Source organism: Pangasianodon hypophthalmus, chromosome 24 (assembly GCF_027358585.1).
Source record: "Pangasianodon hypophthalmus isolate fPanHyp1 chromosome 24, fPanHyp1.pri, whole genome shotgun sequence".
Classification (NCBI taxonomy): domain Eukaryota; kingdom Metazoa; phylum Chordata; class Actinopteri; order Siluriformes; family Pangasiidae; genus Pangasianodon; species Pangasianodon hypophthalmus.
Window position 1 is genome coordinate 13,550,077 of NC_069733.1, and position 26,080 is coordinate 13,576,156.

The following is a 26,080-nucleotide window of genomic DNA, read 5'->3' on the forward strand; positions in this document are numbered from 1 at the left end:
AACAAATTTTAGGCAAAAATTAGTCAACCTCAAAAGCATTAATATTAATAAAGCTTAATAACAGAAGAAAACAGTGACCAGCCATAAGATTTCAGGTAGTCAAGACAATCACACAATATTTGTATTTGGGAGTAAGGATATTTAATACTCTGTATTATAGTCAGTGCTGTGCCAAATGATTACTCTTCAGACTGATTTCATTAGAAAGCCTGTTGGGATAGTGTTTCCAAAAGAATGAGATGCAACAACATATTTAAATGATTACTTTTGGTCCACACAAATTCCACATTTAAAATAATCTTTACCAAAATAGATAGATACCCATAAAGACCAGTTCCACCTGGAATAAACAAATACATTCAAATGTGAACAGTAAACACATCAGTTTCTTCCATAAAGAAATCTCTAGAATCTTATTACTGAGTACAAAAATACTGAGCTCCTCAATTTAACTAAATAAAAACAATGCTTTCAGTCAATCATCCTTTTCGTCTTTAAAAATACTTTATACACAGCTCCACTACTGAGTTTCTTTTTCCTTGTTCCCTTCATTGTTCTCCTCCTCCTCCTCCTCCTCCTCATCATCATCCACATCTTCATCCTCATTTATGTCCTGAAATATGTCTGAGAGAAGATAGCTCTCCTCGTTTTCATTATGCTGAGTCTCGTCCAAGTTCTGGTAGGACATCAGCTTCTGCTCGAGCTGTGGTAAAACGTTCTCATACAGAAAGTCAACGATATCTGGAAATTTCAATAAACAAGAAGTGTAAGAGACTCAACATGATGTGTTGTATCCACAGAACTGTGTGCTCTGTTGTTTTAGTTCAATGCAGAAACACATTTGCTATATATCTGCTACAGTATTTGTTTGAAAGAAAAAAAAAATCTATACATAATAAAGAAGTTCCTAGGCCCTACCCCATCTTCTTGACTAAATATGATACTGTTCCAAAAATTTGCATTGGGAAATAAAGGGCAGAACATCTGAGATAATAAAAACCTAATGCCTTTGAAAAATAAATGATAAATAAACAAAAATCTTACCTGCAAAACACTTTCGTTGCCATTCAGGCACATGGCACACTTTCAGTTTGTGCCATTTTCTTTGCACGTATGCTGGAGGTACATCCCTATGGAGAAAGTAAACCAGCACTTTTTTACACACACGGGGAAAACAGCCACTGTGTAAGACTTCTCACTTATGATCATTTTGGAACTTTATGGAAAACCTCTCACAAGCTGGACTACAAACAGTAAAGAGGTACTTCCTAAATCCCTGTACATATCAGATATTTAGAAGATACAGAGTTACAGCTGAGTGCAAAAAAAAAGTTTCCATCCCCCATATTTTCTGGGTGAAAACAGGAAAATGTACTTTATTTAGCTATAAAATACAATTTTAGGAAGGTAAATCGGAAGCAAGAGCCAAATCAAATCAAGATCCAAAAAAGATTGATGCGCTTTGTTTCTGCGTCTAATTTAAAATGCAGTACGTAATATCCAGGACTCCAAACTGGTTTGAGGAACAAAAATAAAAATCAGAAACAGTATTTAGAAGAAAAATGCAACTGAAAATGTAATCCTTAATTGTTCTTTTTGTTCTACATGAATGTCATCAGGTATTAAGGTACGTTTTACTATACTGTATAGTGTGTTTAATAAAAAAATGTCTATAAACACACTTAATTTTGTATTTATTATTTACAATGTATGCTCTGCATGTTCACCCCATGCTCTACGTGCTTTCTCAGTCATCATGTTTTTGTGTATTTTCCTCAACATATTCAGATTGACATATTTGCTTAACATATTCCCTTTGGTTTCTGGACTTTTCAGACACCTGGTAATATATAATGTATTTTATAATAATGTTTTATAATAATTTTTCCATGTAGCCCACTAGCTCATTATTTACATCTTACCATCAAATTCCCAAATGTTTCTGGATCAACATCACATGATTTCATTCAGTGCATCAATGAACAATGCAACCTTGTTGTGCTGTGCAACATAATATACTATACTGTATGTAAAAGCTATATGTATGTGTGGATATGTCCTTATCAACACGCACACCATTTATTATACTAGACCTAAATACAGCCTATGTAAAAGGATCACAATTTTCACTTTGTTCTGACACCTATGTTGGGGTAGGAGTGCAAGAACTAAAATCTAAATTAAATTATATGTAAACTTTAAAATAATACAGTAAAATATATGTGTAAAATATAGCCTTTAGGTTCTGAGCCATAGCTATCGGGTCTACTAGCTTTCTCAACCTACCATTTTATTAATTTAAGCCTACATACAGTCTGTGCAAAAGCATATGCATAATACATACACCTATTTAAATTTAATTTATTTGTCTCCAGCATTTTTTCTTAATGAAAGAAATATAAATATCATTAATAAATCTGACATATAATATAAATTCACTGTTGAATAAAGATGTCAGTGATGTATAATAGTGTGGTTTATTGACACCAGTGGTATATGAATAGATATCTATGAGCTTCCAGAGATTGCCTTTACCCAATCAGTGCTGTCAAGTCCTCCCAGTTGACATGGGCAGCATCATCTACGTCCATTTCATACATCCTGTGGAGCAAAGAACATACTTTAACAAAGAGTGTAATACACACGTATTAGTCAGAGCAGCAATGGGTTTGGACCTAGTACAGTATAGCTGAAATAACATACATAATCTCTGCATTAAATCTCTGCATTATTTTCAGTTCAGATTTTTCTAAATGACAGAAAAACTCAAGCAATTAGAGATGCTACATCACAGAGGCAAATCAAGAGCAAATTTACAATGCACAGTTTTGGTTTCAGAACTGGTGGTTGTTACGTTAACATGAGCTACCGTGTAGAAATTTGTCATTTCTATACATTTCAAAACATCGGTGCTGTATTCGAGACCGTAATCATTTAAAAATCAGGGTTCTTGACAATAAAGCACACAGTAATTAGTATAAGAATATAGTGAATATAGTGCATAAGTTGAGCCTAGCAGTGGGGCTTAGCCCTGCCAGCCCTAACCTGACGTGGCTATCACAAATCAGCGCCTCATCATGTGTCTGTAAAGCAAAGGTTTCTAGCCCAAATTCAGAGAAATTCAGCCATCTGTTTAAGTTACATAGCAAGCTTTATTTTCACCTTTTCACATTTTGCAGTGATCGGCATATTTGCTTTAAAATTGTATGCATGTCTTTTAGAGTTGCTGCAATGTCCTCCTCTGCTCTGAGCATAGCGTCCTGCTTTTCAAAGACAGCAATCGGTAAGAAATCTTGGATTCTCTCAATATTTTAGCCTTTTCAGCTAAATTTTTTTATTTTTTTATTTCTGTAGACGTGAGTCAAAAGTACTATTTCTGCCTGTTCTTTTTTTTTGGCCGTTTAGTAGTCATTTTGTGCTTTCCACTCTGTGAGCTTTGCCTTTTATGGAGTTTTGTGGGGCGTTACTAAATGCAAATCAGCTGTGCTGTGCATGCACCTGGTGATTTATGCATGATTGCCATTTATCAACATACGCATGTGAAAAAACAGTGTTTCCAAAACATTTGTAGATTCGACACAAATTTTTAGTCCAGTTTGGCTTATGCATAAGATTTACACACAACATTACTAAAAGATTGAAGGCTTACTACGTACCCTTTTATGAGTTTGACTTGGACATCAAGAGATTTCTTCTCTGTGCACACGGCTCCAAAGGACATTTTCACTGCCAAAATTCCCATCCTAAAAACGATACGAGAATATTCCTACTCCAATATGCGAAACAAGTGGGAACAAATAAGACAAACCAAAACGAATGTTTTTGTTCATTCAAAAACTAAAAACATTCTCCATTTATTACGAAATGGGTGTACTGGATTGGAGAAGGGGGCGGGGCTTTTTATTTTATTGGGGGAGAAAAAGACTGCTCTTTTGTTGTATATATATTTGACTGATAATTTCTAATTGCATACTACAATGTTAAACTGCAGAACTACTTCACAAAATGCGTAAAAGTTAGCAAGTCTGGAAATATAATTTCAGTGGCAGTGTGTCATGTAGGGATGATAAAATCATTATATTCCACAAGCATGGCTACGTGGAAATGTCATTTCTGTGTTACGATTGTGGTGAAAATATTTTAAAATCAAACAACCTAACAAAAAAAACCTTCAGAAATTAAAACAGGAGCCATCAAAAAACATCACAAATGCACACAACTGTTTCTCACCATTTCTCCCTGCACTGAGACCACGAGCGAGTTTTCACCTTCATAGCGATCTTCTGCAAGGGGAGCCTTTTATACAACGTTTCCTTCATCACTCTTATGGACCCGCTACTGCTGGCTCCACCTGGGATCTGGCTCACTATATGATCTCGTACAGCTCTCAAAAGTCTCTGTACCTCCTTCTTGGACCAGGGGCCTTCCTTATTAGCTGGATAACACAGAACAAGCACAGAAGCAACATTGCATTGTGTACAAATGGCATTTTAGTGTGTTGTGAATGAGTGCTTTTTTTTCTTTTTCTTTTTTTTTTGGAAATTTACCAAGCTGTGTGTAACGTTTCTGGAGCGATAAGGCACTTCGACCGGTCAACTCTGAAATCTTCTTCCAATTATTACCATGTAAATTGTGCAACTTGTTCAAAGTGTGCAGTTCTGCTTTCGTAAACCTTAAAAACACACACACAACAGAATAATGGCCGACATGAACACAATGTTTAATGAAATTAGAAGACGCACATTATTTTATAAAGAAAATATTATTTCTATAGTGCATATTCTCATACAGTCAAAAAGTCCTTACTCTCCCTGGTAGTTTTGCTCATCGAACATTCTTCTTCCACGAGCATAAACATAATAACAGGATCTGGGAATTCCTTCCGCTGTTGTAAGATAGATTGGACAAATTCAAATTACACAGTGCATGCATACAGTTTAAATTTGCCTTAAGGAACAGTAATACAACAGAAATACAACAGAAATATAACTGAGGGCAGAAGTTTACACACCCACAGGGCAAAATGAAGAAGACTGGGATGTAATTTACATCTATGATGCATCTAATATTTCGGTTTCACAGATGTTTCTTCATGAATATAAGTAATATAATAATAGTATATATTTAGATATTAATAGTGAATAGGCCATCTCTGTACGTCCGCCTTATAACTTTATCTGTATCGTCCTTTTGTGAACTTTCAGTTGATATAATTAAGCATTAAACATCTAACCATGCTCTGTGGCAGGTATAAAAATTCTCAACAGGCCAAGTTTACCTATATTGGGTCAAGATAGCAAGAAGAAAAGATCTAAGTGACTTTGAAAGAGGATTCATTGTTAGGGCTTCAGTCACAAAGACGCTCAGCTGGCTGTGTTTCAATAGGAACAGTGAAAACTAGGGGTCACGGCCCCACGTGGTGTCACATGATTTACAAATAGGATCAGAAGCAAAACTCACAATCTTCGATTTTGTTTCATTTAATTATTTTACAAAGTAATATCAGTAAAATTTTGTGTGCTAATCTTTTGAAATGTATGAAATGTTACACATTCGGACAAACCACATTTAAATGAATAGGGCTCATGTAATTTTAATCTTATTCATCATCCTGACATGCTGCACTTACGTAAACTAGTGATGTGTCTCAAATTCGAGATGGTTACTGAGTACTATCACCAACCAGTTTTCCTATTACGGTTAGTATTTAGATTATAAAAACCTCTCATGTACCCTTACACACTGAAAGCCCTGTTTTTGAGCACCAGCCTTCTGGATTTTCTAGATCAGTAAATACTTTTGAAAGTAAGGTCAGAGTTTTTGATTTGAGAAGCAGCCCATGACAATAATCACAATGGCAGCAGAAAGTTTTAAGAGAGACAGAGCTCGTCAGTGTGTTTAACATCACTGTCTATAAAACCACTAAGCTGTTTACAGTTTAAACCTGAGATATGAGAAACAGAGATGCATTTTTGGCTTTGATATGCCAAGCATCTGCTTTTAAATGTTCCACATGTACAGAACTGTGCAAAAGACTTAGGCACATGCAAGTCTAAGAAATTCTGTAGAGCAAAGATCCCTTCAAAAATTAAATGTTTCTACATTAAAAAAAAATACTACAAAGAGCAGTAAACAGTAATAAATGAAACAAAGTCAATATTCGGTATGATGATCCTTCACTTTTTTTTTTCAATATGTTTTTTTTGTCTGGAAAGTGTCTCTTATGTAATCTGCTGCTTTCTTTACTGACATACAAACATTTTTCTGTAACATTAAATTTTGTGCTGGAAAACTAATATTTAGAAATGTAAAATGTTTTTGCTCTGAATCAATAATGTAGCAATCATAAAATAAAAATCTATAACAAAGTTTGTACTAAAAAATAGGGTGCCTAAGACTTTTGCACAGTACTATACATACGCAGGCGAGCGTGTGAACAATGCTGCTTGCTTTGCCGCTGCTTCTGCACGCACACACTAAGTCATGTGTCAACAACACCTCGCACTCCACTGCTAATTCAGTGCAATGAATGTTTCTTTGGTTTTTAGTCACTTACATTATACATGTGTATGTTACTGATAAAATAAAATGCTCAGATGTTACAGTAGTTCTACGTTATAAATCTGGAATAAAAATCTGGGTCGCAGAAAATTCCTAATGTCCGTTTGTGATTATTTGCTCAGAATGTTTGGGAAGCCCTGGATTAAAGTGACTTCTGCATTAGATTGATAGTAAAGACAGATGGATGGTACGAACAGTGCCATGTGCTCACGCACATGTGATTTGTAAAGACAAAAAAACAAAAAACGGACAAGTAACTGTTCTTCAGGTGAGAATATCATAAACAGACTGTAGCAAGAACACTAAAGTGGATCGTATGGTTAACTCAGACACACTGACATCTCCATGTCAGGTCTCGAAAACGGCATGGCTGACCTTTTTTTTTCCTCTTACGGTTCTTTTCAAACAGTGGCTATGTTTACATGCACATCAAATTCTGTTTAAGGTCTGTATTCAGGTTGCAGCCATATTCCGAATATGATGTTTATATGCGTACAGGCATCGGAATATTCCTGTATACATGGTTGTTGTAAGTTTGCCCGAGTTGCCGTTCCTAAATACCTAGCTTACACCTAAGCATCTGTTAGCACCCACAATTCCTTGCAGACTGAGCATGCGTAAATATCCAATTTCAGCAGATTTTCTGAATAAGGTGTTTACGTGCAACAAATTTCCACTTAAAACAGGCATACTCCAGGTGTGGGAATCAGAATATTGTCTTAATCGGATTGCAGCGTTTACATGACTCAATACTAATTAGATTATTGCCAAATTCAAATTAATATGAGAATACTGATGTGCATGTAAACAGTGTCTCAGTTGACTTTGAATTGCTGTCTACACTCATATTTCATTTACAACTTTGTGGATTTTTCTTTGTAGATAAGTTGTATAACAGAGGTATACTGTATGTTTCCACTTTATTCCATTTTTCTTTTTAAATTGACGGGGGATGCAAACTTTTGCACAACACTCAAGATTCATGCCAATATGTCTGAGGTCATGAAGTAAAAAAACAAACGCTGTGCAAATCTGGTAACTGACTACAACCTTATTTTTTTAAAATATTTTTTTCCAAGCACATATTAATAATAATAAATAATACAGAGGCAGTTGTGATGGGTAAAAGATGGACAATTACGTATACACACACACAGACACACACACAGACACACACTTACCTATCCTTTCAAAGAATTTGTACGTAACTTTGAGCTTCTTTATGTTCTCTTGATCCTGCTTAAAGCGATGTGTGAAGAACAGTTTGGTGGCGCTGTCTATTGCAGTGAGAGCCATGAAGTCTCTGACGTTCTTCCTCAGCCTCTCGTTTTCTTGTGCAGTGAAACGTCCGTGATTCACAGAGATGCCTAGAGACAAAAACCAAATAAAGCCCCCCTTAATAAAGTATTAGCATACAAAGGTTTTTACATCAACCAACCAAACTGTTTCACTTACCTTGCTGTTTGAATTCCTTAAATCTTGGCAAGTCGTATTTGATCATTTTACTGATGCTCACCGGCTCCTTTGACTCTATATCAGGAATAAATTCTTTCAGCTGCATCAAAAGACTTGCATCGATCCCCGTGGACTCTTTTATTTGGATTCCCGTCTCCTCTTCTTTAACATCAGGACTAATGATGTTTGGCTGCACATTCTTGCTCTGTTTTGCCAAATTGCCACTGTCCTTGTCTTTGGATTTATGATTCTTCTTTTTCTTTTCCTTTGCCAGTACTTCGTTGCTTCGTGTCTCTGATTCCACAGCTGAATTTACTTCCTCTGTCTCTTTTCTCTTTCCTGCGATATTCTCCTTTGACGCTTTCAGCTTATTTTTCTTTTTCTTCTTCCTAGTTGGTGATTCTTCACTTTTTTCATTTCTTTGTGTCTCCAACTCCTTGGCTTTGTTCCCTTCCTTTGTCTTTTCTCTCTTTTTCTTTTTTCTTGGGGGTTCTTCTGTACTTATGGAGTGCTCCACATCCTCATCTTTGGTCTCTTTATCACGATTTACTGCCTCAGTCCTTAATTTCTTCTTCTTTTTTAGCTTTCTGTTTTCCTGGTGACCCTCAGTATGCGGCTCTGTGGAACTCTTCTCATTCTCAGATTGTTGCTCAGACAAATGTTTTCTCTTTTGCTTCTTTTTAGGCTTTTCTGGCAAACTTTCCATGCTCACTGAAATGTCTGTTATGGGATTTTCTTTATCTTTAATTGTTTGCAATTGATCTTCTTGAAGATTTTCACAGGTAAGAACGCAGACAGGTGCAGTTTCCAAAAGATAACCACTTTTCTGCTTTCGGGTCTTCTTTTCCTTGGTTTTGCCCATCTTCTTAGGTTTAATTGGACTCTTTATTCAGGTTTCAGCATGTACTTTGCATTGCTTGTCCCTCTTCTAAGAGAAAAGAAAAACAAAATATATAAGCCATATTATTCACACAGTGAAACAGTTTGAATTCTCAAATCTGATTGGTGTTGATTTCTCTTCTATAACAGTGGCTCTGTCACTAGTACTGGCCATAATTCAAACTACAGTTTTTTTTTTTTGGTTTTATTATTATTATTATTATTATTATTATTATTATTATGCACTCATTCTAATACATTATCATTTCCTTAGTAACAGCTGACACGGAGACTTAATAACTGTGTTATTACTTAACAAAGAAAAAACATAATATTGTTGATACTTTGAAGTTTTCTGTGAGAAGATGTTTATTCAACATTTATGGAAGGAGTCTCCAGTGTCAGTGCATTGTAACAGTCAATAAGTGAAGTGAAGTGACTTGTGGCCAGGTATGGTGACCCATACTCAGAATTTGTGCCCTGCATTTAACCCATCCAAGTGCGCACACACACACCGTGAACACACACCTGGAGCAGTGGGCAGCCTTTTTTGCTGTGGCGCCCGGATAGCAGTTGGGGGTTCGGTGCCTTGCTCAAGGGTCTCACCTCAGTCATGGTATTGAGGTTGGGAGAGAGCGCTGGTCATTCACTCCCCCCACCTACAATCCCTGCTGGACCTGAGACTCAAACCCACAACCTTCAGGTTCACCTTCGGGTTGCAAGTCTGACTCTCTATCCATTAGGCCACAACTGCCCCCCTTTTCTTTCTTTCTTTCTTTCTTTTTTTTTTTTTTAAGTGAATAAGTTTCCACCATGGGAAAGTCTTCAGGACAGAGGACTTTACACCTTCCAGTTTCTTGGTAACATGACAAGCTGCATTTTTTTTTTTTTGCCTTTTTAACTTCAAGAGAATGGGGAAATAAAAACTGAGGCTGCTGAGGGAACGACCGTTTATAGCTGCTATAAAGTAAGCGATAACAAGAACTAATGACTTGCGGACGTTCCACAACATTAAATGTAACTATAAATTGATAAAAACTATGACATGTTGTTCATTAATAAATGAAAAATCACAAAGGTTGGCAACTTCACCAACTTCGATACCACCTCGTTGTTGATTACTTTCTTATAACAGCACTTCCTGTCATGTTTTATGCACCATGTGGGTTAGATATATGTTTTCACTGAGATGCCAGTTTATTAGGTACACTCTTTCAAACAGCTTTGCTGCACAGATCCTGTAGGTATATCTCATCATCTCATATCTCAGCTCTCACCGAATTTGTCCATGATTTTACTGCCATCATCAACTGGCTGTTATGTGACCGTGTGTCTTGATCAAACTTTAACATCTCTGTTAGCTTCTTAACTACGTATCAAACCTTAGCAGCTCAAAGCAGAAGCAAAACAACCATTAAAGATCACGACATGACAACACTTCATATCCACATTCACACATATACATGATATACTTTACCTGCAGTATGTCGCATGCTCAGGAATACAACTCCTGTGATGTTTTGATTCTTCTTCAACACGAGGACATGCTACTCTTATTCTACACCGGAAGTGATGACATCAGCTGTACACTCAACCTGCAATACTTCCCTCTAGTGTTCATCCCGAGTACAGCAGCGTCTCAGTGCAGGGATGCTGCTGCTCTTTATTATAAATAATAAACACAATAAAATAATTATCTAAAAACCTTAGATAAAATTCTTTTTACTTTGTGATGCTAATTACTTGACAACAAAACTTTAAGAAAAAATATTGACACTGTAATAAAAAATAGTTAGTATTTTTTGAACAATATTTAACAGCAAAACTATTTGTATTCGAAACAAAATATTAATTTTGTTAAAAAAATTAATTGATTAATTAAATAAAATATTAATATTAAATAATTAAAATTGATAGCCAGTTCTGATATAATGTTGATCTAGTGGATTTTTGGTGATATTTATGGCCAAGACAGTAATGTATATCAGTTTTTAATTTCAGTGAACTATATATATATATATATATATATATATATATATATATATATATATATATATATATATATATATAGTGAGGCTCTCTGGCAAGATGATATTCAGCATATCATTTGTTTCTCAAAGCTTAGTCAGGGAGACACAATCCACTGTTATCAAAGTTATTATATTTAGTATTAAGCTTCTATAATAGGGTTTACCTTTAATTTTTCATTTTTCCAGCTCATTTGAATTTATTATAAACAAATTCGTGCTATATTTCATCCAGTTTAATGTCTTCATTACATTGTAATATCTTTATTACATTTATTACATTTACATTACATCCACTTTATTAGCTTTATTACATCTTTATTACATAGTGACAGTAAATGTTTACTGTGTTTTCCTTTTAAAAGCATCCTCCAATTCCCTGATCTGTTTTACTTCAACAGATTTTTAAGCTTTAATACCTTAAAGGAATCCCTTTACTTTTAATAATTGCTTTTTTGTTTTATCCGAACGTAGTGACGTACAGTACGTAGTGACGACATACGCTACTGAATCGAATCGATTCATTTGAACAAACCCGTTAAGTGAATCGAATTACGCGAGATTTGATTCTTTTGATTCACTGTCCTGTGCGATGTCCAAGAGATGATGGGATTTGAATGAATCCTTGTACTCTAATTAAAAAAATGAAGATGCTATTTCCATGTAGATTCAATATAGAACTGAATGGCAATTTTAATGAGGATTATTACTAAATTATTACAGAAGAAAATCATGAAAGTCATGCCATGATTACTGTAGCATCTGCTCTTTATGAATATATTAGATTACAGAAAATAGCTTGATTCATTAATTTTATGAGTTTAAAAAGATAGAAAGCCCAAACAGAATTGAACTGGACATTTCTATAGAGTTTAAAATGTCATTATTCTAAATTTCTGGAGTAGAAAAGCCACGGTTTCAAAGATTCAAGAACTTTATTGTCGTATTGCTTGATTGTTCTCACGGATGCTGCAGTAAAAAAAAAAAAAAAAAAAAAAAAAAAGGCGAATCACGTGTTCGGTTGTTCAAAAGAATCGACTCCCGGGTGATTCACCTTCACATTATTCTCTGCGCGTGATAGATAGGCGTGGAGTGGAGAGCTGAAAATGCACACCGGAAAATGGCCGTTCATTCAGTTCTCACGCCAAGCTTGTGAATGATTCTAGCCACTACACTGCGATCAGAAAGCGCTTCTTGTGAAAATACAGAAGGATAGCTGAAAAATAAGAGCAGAAATGGCGCAGAAGGCACCTATCACCAGCCCACGACACAGAATCAGCTGATGGCGCGACATCCAATCAGGTGAATCCTTAATCTGTCAAATACATCGGCTTTTTTTTCCATACGAGTATTTGTAATGCATCAATAATAGATTAGACTGCTAGGTTGGGTTACATGATCAGCCTCCATGATCCTGACCCATCAGCTGTCCTGTGAGCTTGTCAGATCAGACTCTCAGGACATCACTACCCTGCAGGTAACATTGTAGTAATCAAGTGGTTTTATTTTGCAGAGCTGTTCTCGTTCAGGATGTTCATGTTGCTGTAATGACACTTTAAAGTGGTCTGAAGAGGATGGAGATCCCTGCTTCTGACCCCGGTTATGGGCACCAGCAGCAGACATGGGAGGGCTGGAATGGCTGGGATGTAATCACATCTCCAGCTTGCCCTCCTACTGCATTTCCTACTCTTTCTCCTCCGTCTGGTTATCACCTACACCCGAGCTGTGCGCCTCAGAACGGACCGGCTGCTATGGGTCCTACGGCAGTGCCAGAGAGTACAGTGAACTCAGACCTTTCACAGCCAGTGACAGCGTACTGGTCCCCCCTACAGCCACACTGCAATGGTGCGTGCCACAAGTACTTTCTCTTACAGCTTTGGTTTTCTATAGAGGATGCTATTTCTTTTCCTATCATACAGTTAATAAGTTGGCCTGTTTGTCATCGCCTGGTGTTTTATCACTTTTTAAAAGCATGCACTGTTCTGGACACAGGTGTATATAAGCCTGTCCCTGATGCCAGAAACCCTGCACAGACGTCACTACAGGGAATCAACTCACAGCCGGTGAGAGCCAAGTACATCAAGCAGTTTTTATTGTCACATTCATCTTATCCATATGCAAGAATGTCGTACCCCGTGGGAATCATAGGGCAACAAACGAGAAGAAGTCAATAGACTGAAGTTAAGTGGCTAAAATGATATTAATTGTTAGAATGTGGAATTTTGTGATGGACCGGCGTCCCATCCAGGCTGTTTTCCCGCCTCGCACCTAGTGTTTCCAGGATAGGCTCCGGATCCACCGCGACCCTGATCAGAATCAAGCGGGTACTGAAATCAAGTGAGGGAATATGAAATTTTTGCCTTTCTAATAGTATCCAAATAGTATTTGAAGTAATTCAGGCAGCCCTAGCATGGATAAAATAAGGTGCAAAATGTGCAGTGTGCAATTCCAGTCACAATCGCACAATGCAATAAATACACAAGACACAGTACTACATCCACAGGAGCATTATGAAGAGTAGGTTGCATGCAAATATTATTATGAATCTCTATTATTAATTTATTCATGCATCTTTAGTAATCACTTTATCCTGGACAAAGTAATGTTGCATCCTGGGAGCGCTGAATGGGACACCTGTCGAACGCAGGGCACATGCACACACACTTTCACAATTTAGAGTCTCCAGTCCACCTACTGGCATGTTTTTGGGAGGTCAGATGAAATCAGAAAACCAGAGAAATCCCTCTGGTTCAGGATCAAACCAGGATCCTGGAGCTGTGAGGCGGCTACAGGGTCGCCAACTCAATTATTAGTTAATCCTGCCTTTTCTTCCTGTCTGGACTTATTATTTATTTCCTTAGTATGTATTATTTTAATGCTACATACATATATATATATATATATATATATATATATATATATATATATATACACTATAACTGTAATAGTGATCTCTATTCTATCTCTATCGTTCACTCAGACCAGTCCTATATCCAGCCCTAAATCCGAGTCCCGCTATGGTTTGGACCCTCACCTACTACCCAGTGTCGTAAGTGCCTAGAAATGAATTATCTAATTTCACCTGGTTAATACTGTTGAGCTACATTGCACTGAATTGTAATGGATTGTAGCACTAGATTGAATTCTAACACTGTTTTGGTTCGTCTGTCTCACTGTAGGTGCAGGTAATGAGTGAGGACAGGGCTCAGTGGGAGGGGAAAATATTTGCATCTGAACCCCAGTCCTCTGTCCCCCCTCTCTCCAGCACTTCCTGCACGCTGGAGGACAGAGGTACCGTACAACTGCACACATCCACACATCAATCCTAAACACAAGAATAAATACTGTATATGTATCAAATATGAGACCATTTGACAAAAAACATTAATATGCATAATAGTATGATGTCATAGTGACATACTGTAATTTGATCCATATACAGTATGTAGAGTTTTTGACTGATTTTCCAATCTGTTCTGTGTATGTAGGTAATGCAACTGCTCGATTTATCCGCTGCACGTCCTACAGCTTTCCTGTTGAGCCCCAGTCCGCACAGCAGAGCCACCTGCCACTATCGGCCATTTTCTGCCCCCTGGCCAGACCTGAGAATGAAGAGGTAAGTGTGCGCTATTAGGGTCTAGATATGGATAGATAAAGATCCCTAAAGCTCAAATCAAGCTCACAGTTGCCCAAGTATTAAATAATCACGCACATTAACAACCAAACAGTCTATAGTTCTCCCCTGACCTGACTCCTGCTCATTTTCCTCTGTTTGTGTTCTTCTTGAGAGGTACACATGATTAAACATGAATGATTAAAAAAAAGTCACATGTCTTGTATTTTTATTGGCTTGAATTTGGAAAAGTCAGATCTTATGTCTGCAGAATTTTTTTTCCCACTCAAATCAGGTATGCCAGAAAATTGGATTCAGGCTGTCTGAACATAGCCTTAGTACTTTTCACTCACTTTATATTTGTACAGTTTGTACAGTTTTCTAAATGGAAATGAGTGTTGAGTTCATGTCACCTAGGCTGCAGTGATTTAGACCTAACGCTGAGAAATTACTTCCAGAAATGTGTAGTGCCATGCTTATTGTGTGGGTGTGTGTTGTTTTTTTGTGCAGAGACCAGTGCCAGTGTGTAATGCAGGGGAGTGTGTTAAGGGCTGTGGTGTGTGTGGTGCCTTCATGAGTCCTGCTATGAGCTGGCAGGACTGTGGGCAACGCTTCTACTGCCCTTTCTGTGGCAAACTCACAGAAGGTCAGAATAAATCAGACTTTCATTTCTTACTTTTCTGCCTTTTTTTTTTACATGATTACATTTAAGCTGTGTAAAAAAAGTATTGGCACTATTTTCTCCCACTCTTTCTCTCTCAGTGCCCTGGCAGTCATATCAGCCTACAAACAAGGGGCAACGAGTCGACCGGGAGAAGAGGCCAGAGCTCAGTCTGGGCTCATATGAGATCCTGGAAACACAAAAGGTAAACAGGATCATAAATAGGATCCCTTAATTATTGTTGTCAGGTTTCTTTAAAATTGCATTCAAATTTTTATTTACTTAAAAGAAGTAGTATTCAAATAAACCTGAATATTAATTTTCCTACTATTTTATACTGACTTTATCTTTATACAAAAGAAAAGTGAAAATTGTGTCTATACTCAAGCAAAGAAAATCCCAAGGAGGCAGTATCAAAATTTATCATGAACTTTATTGTTCTGGATTCACCTTTGTTATTGATATATAGCTAAATTTCTTGTTTCATGTCCTTCAAATAAATACTTAGGCCAAATCCCAAATGTTTTTTTATTCACTATATTCACTATATATGTATGCTGACCTACATAGGAAGATATAACATAATGCCATTGTACTGCAGTGTATTGTATGTCCACAGAGTACATATGAGATTCAGTTACCAAAAAAACATAACTTTAATAAGTGCCTGTTGAAAATTAAGAACTTCCATGTAATATTTTATTTTATTTTATTATTTAATTAGAAAATGGATACATAATACAAAACTGTGAAAGTAAAGTATGACATATATTAGATGCATTCATGTAGACATCAGGCAACAAGCGTGATTTAGACAAAAAAATTATTAAATGCATACTTATTTTTGGTACCTAAAAGTAGAACGTGGGATCTTAATCATTCAAATGTGAATTTTTTTGTCCTTGAATACCAGTATTATGAAAATTTGAATATTATTCAAGTACTGAAAGTTCTCACCACCCTAGTGTCTGTCAAGTTGTCTAATTTGTAGTTTTGTACACAGTTTTTTTTTTTTTTACTGGTAAATGTTATGTATTTGGGTGTTTGGACTGTGTGTGTGTGTGTGTGTGTGTGTGTGTAATATTACTTATCACTTATCGTATTCTCCATATATTGCATTTTGTGTGTAGGGAGAGCCTGCTGTGTTGCTCCTGGCAATTGATGTCACTGCCATTGCAATAAGATCAGGACAACTGGACTTCATCTGTCAGCAGCTTTGTACCCTACTTCTGTCTTTAGATGGGTACAACATTGTCACACAAAAGCTCACACAAAAAGCATATGCACTGTGACCTCTGCTGTGCCCTGTGACTCTTAGTATCTTCTTTCAGGGGAGAAGACAATGCAAAAGCAGATCTGCGAGTTGGTTTGATTACTTATGACAGTAGGATCCATGTCTATGATCTCAGTCCGACATTGTCCCGCCCCCACATGATGGTCCTGACCGACACAGATGAGCTGGAACTTCCTGTGCAGGAGGGGCTTCTGGTACCACTCAAAGACTGCAGACACATTGTAGAGAGGTATTAATGCACATCATGTCAAGATAGGGATCACATACAAAAAAAAAAAAACTATGAATTGTTTACACAGGATGTGCAAAGGATTGAATATGATAATTTGTGTGCAGCATTCTACAACAAATTCCGCTGATTGATGTTGAGATGCAGGACAGTTCAGGCTCCCAAGATCTTCCTGTTCAAGCCGGACTCAAGATCCTACAGGTAGATAACACATGCCTGATTGTTAATGTTTTACATTTCCTATATTGTGAGTGAGAAACACGCCTCCATTACTGAGACTGAACGGCAGACAGGTCATGCCTCTTTCACTGGGACTGACAGACACAGAGGCCACGCCTTCTTTACAGGGACTAATGGGCACATAGGCCACATGCACTTCACTGGGACTGATTGGCCTAGAGGCCAAACCTCATGTACTGGGACTGACAGGCACAGAGGTCATGCCCCCTGTACTGAGACTGACAGGCACACGGGCCACGCCTCCTGTACTGAGACTGACAGGCACAGAGGTCACGCCTCCTGTACTGAGACTGACAGGCACAGAGGTCACGCCTCCTGTACTGAGACTGACAGGCACACAGGCCACGCCTCCTGTACTGAGACTGACAGGCGCAGAGGTCACACCTCCTGTACTGAGACTGACAGGCAAACAGGCCACGCCTCCTGTACTGAGACTGAAAGGCACACAGGCCACGCCTCCTGTACTGAGACCGCAAGGCACACAGGCCACGCCTCCTGTACTGATTGACAGGCACTTATTAGCTGCAGCATCACTGACTTTTTTACTTCAACAGGCTGCAGAGTGTCCCGGGAAGCTGTTGGTCTTCCATTCTTCACCTCTTACTGAGAGGTCAGAGAAGCAAAGCTCCCTGGGATTCTTTTCTTCCAGCAAACCAAAGGTGAAATAAACAAGAATGCAATAACGTCTATGTGAATTGAACTGTTTTTTTTTCCTGTGAATTCAGGTCTGTCTTTTGTTTATCTGTACTCTTTGTTTTAGTCAGTCTTCCAGGCACCAGACTCTTCTGCATCACTGGCTAAGGCATGTATCAGTCAAGGATGCAGCGTCCAGCTTTTTGTGTTTTCACAGCCAGATGTGGGTGGGGCTTGGCCTGGGCATATCCCTTTTCTCACAGGGGGAAAGCTTATCTGCTACAACAGCCTACAGGTACTACACCCTGGGTAGTGTTTAGTATACAAAGAACAATATCTGCTGACTTGAATGGTATAGTCAGCAATGTTGTTTCTAGTTATTTAACTCGCCTGATTTTATCAGCATTAACAGATACACTGCTTTAAGTAAAACACAAAGAGATGTTGAATGCTTACCAACATGTTTACAAAGCAACAACATCCCAGTGTCTGAAAGATGCATTTAAAGCAGTCGGGTTAGGGCTCTTTTAATGCAGTGTGATGAAATACCATAGGTGAGAAATTAAAACAGTGGGCATACTGTTAAATAATCAACAGTGAAGTGTGTTTATTTTCCTATAACAGCATAAAGTGTTTTATTCTTCTTATATCACAGCGGTTTGCTAGCCAGACTTTGTATCAGTTATCATAATCATGTGGAATATTTGTGAAGTGAAGTCATTTACGCTATAACAGATATAAACAGTCATCCTCTCACCAGCCTCTCTTTTTTCCTTTCTCTTGAAGTTAATAAGACAAAAAATGCTGTTACAGGGAAGCCGAAAAGTTCTCAAGACTTGCTGAAAACTTACTGACCATTACAAAGCACTTACCCTGGAGACTCCTTCAGTAAATGTTAAATACATTTATAAATGTAAAATAAATAAAGTCTCCTTACAGCTTTAATATATTAACTATTATACATTTTTCTATGTTAAATAACAACACATTGTTTATTAGTCTTGATTATGTGAGCGTCTGCCATACAAGTATCTGTGAATTCGCTGTGACTATAGAAGCGATAACACATTAGAACGAGTGCATAAATATAAACCTGTGATTTATACAGTACTGTCAAAGCAGCGCTATCATGTAAAATTAATCAACACCTTCTGGCCAATCAGAGTCAAGCATTCAAAAGATTTGTGGTATAAGATTTATTATTGTGAAATGATTGGCACTGGTTTCTTTTGTGATCACATATAAAATACATGCATATTTTCTAGATATTGTTGTAAGTGCATCTTTGCTGTGATTGTCTCTAGTCTGAGCTGGAGAGAGAGCGTTTCCGTGGAGATCTGTGGAGGAGCGTGGACACTGAAATGGCCTACCGAGCTCAGCTTCGAGTTTTTGTTAGCAAAGGTAACATAACTCACCATGCTTGAAAGAGAACACAATGTCTGTTATAAATTACAGCAAAAAGTTAAATTATTGTCATTTCACAGACACAAATATCAGTCCTTCAGATATAATGCCATATGATTTAAAGATTGGTCTGAAATGTTGAGGTGAAAAGTTAATGACATGGATCGACTAATGATGATGGCTTGTGACTTGTGTGTCTTTTCTGTAGAATTACGAGTGTCTGGTTGCTACGGCGCTTTCCTTGCTGGCCCTGAATCCCACTGTGTTGTCATGGCAGCGCTTGATTGGCACACAGCCCTGGCATTTGAGTTCACTCACAGCAAATCACTTGATGAAAAAAGAGGCGTGGCCATACAGGTGAGAACAGGACTGACATGACAGCAAAGGAATGGAAATGAATTCTGTAGTGTCATCTGTGTATATGGGATGTAACCCAGTGCCACTATCTGTATCTGTTTAGTGCTCCAAATATCCATATCAGTATATAGTAAGCATTCTGATTTAAATCTGAAGTGGGTGTGGCCTAAATAGAAAGTTTTTTATTTATTTATTTTTTTTTATATGAACCGTATGCTCCCAGAAACACTGGAGAAAACCCAGTATTCTAACTCTCATAGTAGTTCCTCAACCTCAGCTACATCACTCGAGTTCATAAATGGTCTCACTGCTCATGCAATTATTATTTTTGTTTGTACTTACCCATGATATTTTCTAATGGTTTATTTCCCAAAAATATAAACAAAATAGCAGCCTAATTTAAACCACTGTGACCTGGACCAGGCAGTTATCAAGGACTGTTTCTGGCAAGCTTTCTAAAAATAAATAAAATGAATAGTGCTCCTCTTATTCGTATCTGTATTTGTCTCTGTTTAGAACACATCTGTTCATTCCGAATAATGTATTCATATTCGGTTACATGCCTAGTGTGTATGCTGTGTGTTCTTGTAGGCCGTCCTGTCCTACAGTGGATCCAGAGGAGAGAGGAGGACACGGGTACACACTGTTACTCTGGCCTGCTCTCAGAGTCTGATGGACACATTCAGGACCAGCCAGGCCGAGACGCTGCTCACTTTCTACTGCAAAAAGAGTATGTACTAACTATACACTAAGTGTAGCAACTTAAACAGTACACCTGCCTTGTAGTGATATTTACTGACCAATTAGTGTTAAAGTTAACAGTGATTAATGTTTATATTAATATTTTATTATGTATATATTTGCTGCAAAAATAAGAAGCAAGTGCAACAGAAGAACCGTGGTTGGTTCTTGAGTCTAAGACTTTTGCATGGTACTATCTATCTATCTATCTATCTATCTATCTATAAGGTATGTACTGTATATTTTCTGGTTAATACATAAACATTCTCACTTCTTTACTTAAAACATAAGAAGATATAAGAAGATATTTAATGCTTACCTACAAGCTTATATTATGTGTGTCTTAGTGTATTGTTTGGCGTTGGAGACATCTCTGCAGTCTCTTCGTGAGGAGCTGCAGATTGAGATCACAGAAGCTTTAGCTTGCTACAGGAAACATTGCTGCACTACTTCTGTCTCCCCTGGACAGGTCAGCCTGGAAAAAAAACCACACACACACAATTTACAGATGTGTAAATTGTCAGATGATTCTTTTTAAACACTAAAATTCTAGTGAATTATAATTATTCCATTCCCCATTCACCAGGTGGTACAAGTACTGTCATTTTAGTACACACATCTAGATACGTAAGAAGCTCTAAATTTATGTCATGTCTAGTCTGACTGCATCTTTCACTTCGCATCCCTCAGCTGGTGATGCCTCAGTTTCTGAAGACTCTCCCCGTCTACATTAACAGTCTGAGGAAGAGTGAGGTTCTCCTCCCGGGTCTGCGCAGTTCTGTTCATCAGCGGCTGCAGCTGCGCAGCGTCACCGTCTCCATGGATACACGCAGCACCGTTGCTCAGCTGTACCCACTCGTCCTGCCTCTGGTGAGGTTTTGGAACAAAATGTTCCATCATGGTTAATCGGCACAGCGATATTGTTCTCTCTCAAGTGGTTAATGGAATCAGTAGCTGCTGTGATTCACTGATCCTACTAATACAGCTGTGTTACACTGAGTTCACTCTCTGGGTCAAGTGAGAACTCTCAGCCACATGGCTGAGCTGTTTAGATGTAATCTGTTTGAAATAATGATTCAGCAACCGATATTGAGAGTATGAAGTTTTTATTCAAGCTGTTTTTGTAGCTTGTATCTGGATTATGAGTACACCATAGTAAGAATTTTTAATAGTTACTAGGAAGAAAGCTCCTGTTTACACTTGTTAGCTGTTTCCTGCATCAGGATTATATCTAGATAATGATTTTCCACATGAAAATGGAGAAGAAAATGCACCCAAAAGTGTTTTAGGGAACCAAAATCGGTGATGGCTTTCTAATTAACGCTTGTCTTGGGGGCCTGCAATAGGCAGCACAAAGTATGAATAATTTTTGACTTTGAAATGTGTACATGTACAGCTTTAGAATTTCTCTAATGCTGAATAATGCTTGTTTAATGTTGCATTTACTTTGCAATGAAGTGAAGCATTTTTCATTCCGCCTGGCACTCGTTTACAATCGGTATAGACAAAAATCCTGAGAAGAGGAGATTGGTGCAAAGCAGGCAGATTGTGGAAAAGTTGCAAATTTCGTAAATTTATGCAAATGAGAAGGGAATAATGCTTCAGATTTTTGAATGTGGCCTAGCAAGGCTTCTAGTCATGGGATGGAAGAAGATGGAAGAAAAATAATAACAGCCATATTAAGATTTCCTGTACTCGTCAATATCAGGGTCAATTTCTTTTTCTTAAATCTGAAGAGCAAATTACAAGTGTGTTTGCCCACATATCCATGCTGGTTGTTATAGAAACAGTGCAGGTCACAGTTTTAAATGCATTTAGCGCAGTCAGTAGTGACAGAAACTGAACACAGTGGTGTATAATAACTATGATTAGGTGAGGAACGTAGTCTTTTCCTTTGACCTGCAATCATGCTGGTTTTCATCCATGATGTTGTTCTTCTTGCAAATTTCTTGTGTCAGGGAGGATCACACAAACAAAAAATAGGGGGATGCTGCAACTCGATGATTATTATGGGCAAGAACATGAGTGTGGAAGGTCTGTCAATCATTTTTTTGCATCAACCAATTAAGTAACTATTTGTGCCCATCAATCACATGTTGCATTGGCCAGTTACAGATTAATACAAGCTGTCCATTATTTTTCCTTCTGCCAGCCTGAAGCTCTCAGATTAAGTTTCCACCCAATTAGTGATATTTCCAAGTACGTCAAGATGCAGCATTTCACTATTCTAATAGAGAAAGAGATCAGTTATTTATTTATTAGCCTACTCAACATTTTTTGCATTTAGCAGATTAAACTCATGATTTTTACCATTCCAGCTTGAAGATATTCATTTCTGCATTGCATGTCATTTACCTGCAACTTTATTACTCAAGATCCACATGCTTGGATATATAGCTCAATGCTTTAAAAAAAATCAGGGACTGATGTATAGTATGATGGATGGATTGACTGGCTGATTCACTGAATGACTGTCTCCTCAGTGTGTCTGTCTCCTACTTGTCACACTCACTGATTCTCAAGGCTGCAGTTTGGAACACACACAGTGTCCGTTTTGCCTGGTCAAACTGAGACACATGCTTGCAAATTTTCATCTTGATCTTGCTAAGATATGCCAAAAAAACCCTGAATTACCTGCCTCTGAACCACGTTATAGAGCGTTTCACTGCTCTGTTTTCCAGCTGGTGAATGCTGAGGGAGATTCTGTGCCCTCCATGGATGTGGCATTGCGCTGCTCCGCCTCCAGCCTGCAGTCTGACGGTCTCTACCTGCTCTATTCCCCGCTGACGCTGATACTCTGGGTGGGCAGCCAGGTTTCCCATCAGGCCTTAACACAACTCTTCAACACAACCTCCTTCTTATCACTGACATCCGGGGAGGTAAAACAGACCTGCAGCTAAAGACTCAGAGAGTATTGTGCTGTGTAGTGGTCAGGGTCTGGCACATTCACTTTCATGTCTTTGTTCTGCAGATAAAACTTCCGGTGCTGGATAATCCTCTGTCTGTCAGTCTTCAGAAACTCATCAGCACTTTACAGTCCTATGCAGCTGTGACTCTTAAGGTGTGTCTGCTCATCGCTCCAGCTCATTAGTCGTACATGTGTGAAACTGATATGCATTAGACATAAAACCAGCCCTACTCTCAAAAAACTGATTTTTAAATATTGGATTGAAACTTGTATAGATTGATGTTTAAGAATAAACACATTTGGGGTGTTTCATTTTAACACAATATTTTTTCAGTCATTTTTTTGTAGGGGAAAAAAACTTGAATATAATTAGCAACCTCACAATTAATATTTGGTGAAACCTCTGAACATCTTCCTGTGATATCTAACAAGGCCAGAGACACATGTGGATGAACTTGGATCCTCCTGCATGCAGAACATTTCATGTGTTATTTTGGATGTCTACTTAAGTTGAAAAAAATCCATCTATGCCCATTTCTTAACCTCCTGGCAGAGGCAACCAGATTTTGGCCTAAAATATGAAATTTATGATGACATGAGCCCCTAGCCACATAATAGCACCAAACCTTTGGGACCCAGAGTGGGATTTGAGGTTAACACATACATAGTTGGAGGAGGCCAACTGCCTTTTCGTAATGGTGGGGATTGGGGCCATTAGGAAATTGCACATTTATGCATATTCATGTGGTATTGCATTCTTTGTAAAGGTAAAGTTTTGAGTTCTGCTTAGGCTATTTCAGAAGTAAATACCTCTTAAGATATTTACAGGTTTAAAAGAAGTACTTAAAATTCTCAAATCAGTGTTTCCTCAGAAGTTTGCATTTTGTCTCAAACCAATCAGCAGCTTTGAATATTCCTTTTTAACCCCATTTTTTCTTCAGTTTGGTCTTGCCTATTGCTACCCGCCAGCTAACTCTTACCTATCACATGACAGCTACCTACCAGGGAGGTGGGGTAAGCACACACTTCCTCCGAGACACATCAAGCCAACTAACTGAATCTTTTTGCACTGCTGCTCATGCTGTATCTTCCACATACATGAGTGCAGGAACTCGCGCTCTCCCGACGACAGGGTGAACGTTTTTCTGTTGTGCCACTCTGGAGTTGAATCTTCCTATTTTAGGTCTCAAGAAGGGCAAAAATGTGACTGTCTAAGGGTCTCTGAAGACTCTTTTGAGAAACACTAATATAAATGATGAGTATTACAGCTCTAATACAGCATTAGAGCCATAATATATTGGATTAGTGAGCTGCTCAGGGGACTGTTCTAATAACTCTACATTGCTGTGTGTGCTCAGTTGAAGGTGGTGAAGGAAGGCGACAGTTGCGACGAGTGTGTGCAGAGACTCCTGGTGGAAGACAGGAGTCCTAACGGAGGCGCGTCCTATGCCGACTTCCTGTTCCACCTTCATGTCAATTCTCTGCGCCGTGTTGTGGAATGATGGCTGCATTTTTTATGTGTCTTGACATCTTGTGTCTTTAATCAGGGACGAAGTAACTTATATTATTAGTTTTCTTATTTATGTTCATCAGAGAGCACCATGGCTAGCCGGCCTGAACAGGACTCTGGATGAGGCGTGATGTATGAAAGCTGAGCTTAAAGATGAGCCCATTTTTACAATTCATTCTTTAATTTTTGCACTTGTATTACTCAGAGTGCAAATCACAACTAGCATGTGAACATTTTAAGCAATAAGATATTAAAATTTATACACATTTTTTGCTCACTACATCACAGTTTCAGGTTTTTTTTTTTTTTTTACCAGTAGTGTATGCTTAATATTTGTGTGTGTGGGTGTGTGTTTGATGTATTTATTTCGCAGTTATCTTTGGATTTGGAAATGCTCAAATAAACTGATGTGTGTATGACAAGAATTTGCTACCGAATTATTCCTCAGTCTTGCCTGCTTGACCAGCATAATATACTAAGGATACTCATGACGGAAGTGTTTAAATGTGTAATTGGTTCCATGAAGAGAAGAAAACGCAAGCAGCCATGTCTCAAAAACAGGCGTCACGATTCTGGCTCATCCTAATCAGCTTAATTGGGGTTAAATGTTGTTGACTTTGTATTGAATGTGAGATTTCAGAAAGAGGACGTCCTTGCTCATCAAAGCGGAACTGAGGCCCAAAATGAAGACCTAATGACTTCTGATGAGATTATTCCCCACGTCTTCTGTGCTTTACTAGAGTTTGTTGTTCATAAACACTTCATAAAAAGGGCATGGGTTCAGGCTGAGATTAAAATGATTTTGCCTGAATGCACATTGTTTGAGAAGATTGTGTGGTTTATTTCACAGACAGTAATACAGGTTATCTGACATGTCTGTAATTGCCTCAAATTATGTGCAATTTTGTCAACTTTAGCACCTTGATCTAAATCTACAATCTAAAATAAACCTTGATGTAGAGGCAGACTCACAGTAGGAGACATGCTGTGATATAATAGTGCAGTGAAAGTATAATAATTATAGTATAAATTGCTGAATTTTACATTAGTGATGAGGAATTGTGTCTCCTAGATGGTTGTATTATGGATTTATTGGCACTTTCCTAAATAAAAAAAATGAGTAGCAACCTCAGAAGCCTCTGAGACTTTTCCTGTAATGTCTAAACAGGTCAGAGACAATTGTGGTGAATCTTGGATCCTCCTCCATGCAGAACATTTCGAAAGTTACTCAGAATGTTGTTGACATACCTAAAAAAGACAATCTACCTATGGCCAGTTATTAACCTTCTGGCAGAGGCAACCAGGTTTTGGCCTAAAATATCCTGGAACTAAATGACATGACATGACATGGTATGATGACAAGAACAGCAAACTACAAAACTGCCCCAAAGTATCAATAATACACCATATTTTACAGTAAGGATCAGTTGCTTTTCCTTCTATGTGGTTTGGTTTCACCAACATACTCATAATTTTGTCACATCTGACCACAACACACAATTCCAATAGTAGTTCCAATGCCTTTCAGCTCAGGAAATGCATTTTGTGGGTTGTTTTTTTTTTCTTCT

At 37.9% G+C, this 26,080-nt stretch overlaps 2 protein-coding genes across 2 annotated transcripts; one reads left to right on the forward strand and one right to left on the reverse strand.

Moving 5' to 3' along the window:
- Positions 1 to 118: 118 nt before the first annotated feature.
- Positions 119 to 10,516, reverse strand: LOC113537205 (transcription termination factor 1). Its single transcript, XM_026931599.3, has 10 exons — positions 10,373 to 10,516; positions 8,017 to 8,944; positions 7,743 to 7,928; positions 4,807 to 4,885; positions 4,548 to 4,672; positions 4,231 to 4,435; positions 3,657 to 3,743; positions 2,536 to 2,601; positions 1,045 to 1,130; positions 119 to 741 (listed from the first exon to the last, which is right to left on the reverse strand). The coding sequence occupies exons 2-10, from the start codon at positions 8,876 to 8,878 to the stop codon at positions 521 to 523; spliced, it is 1,917 nt and encodes a 638-aa protein (XP_026787400.3). The 5' UTR covers positions 8,879 to 8,944; positions 10,373 to 10,516; the 3' UTR covers positions 119 to 520.
- Positions 10,517 to 11,972: 1,456 nt separating this feature from the next.
- On the forward strand, positions 11,973 to 25,657 carry si:dkey-13n15.2 (protein transport protein Sec24C). Its single transcript, XM_026931603.3, has 21 exons — positions 11,973 to 12,224; positions 12,436 to 12,767; positions 12,915 to 12,985; positions 13,903 to 13,971; positions 14,102 to 14,213; positions 14,411 to 14,538; positions 15,046 to 15,181; positions 15,298 to 15,401; positions 16,327 to 16,439; positions 16,528 to 16,719; positions 16,827 to 16,920; positions 17,514 to 17,618; positions 17,720 to 17,887; positions 18,897 to 18,993; positions 19,205 to 19,353; positions 19,945 to 20,083; positions 20,442 to 20,563; positions 20,785 to 20,964; positions 22,776 to 22,973; positions 23,066 to 23,155; positions 24,361 to 25,657. The coding sequence occupies exons 2-21, from the start codon at positions 12,497 to 12,499 to the stop codon at positions 24,502 to 24,504; spliced, it is 2,682 nt and encodes an 893-aa protein (XP_026787404.3). The 5' UTR covers positions 11,973 to 12,224; positions 12,436 to 12,496; the 3' UTR covers positions 24,505 to 25,657.
- Positions 25,658 to 26,080: the final 423 nt, after the last annotated feature.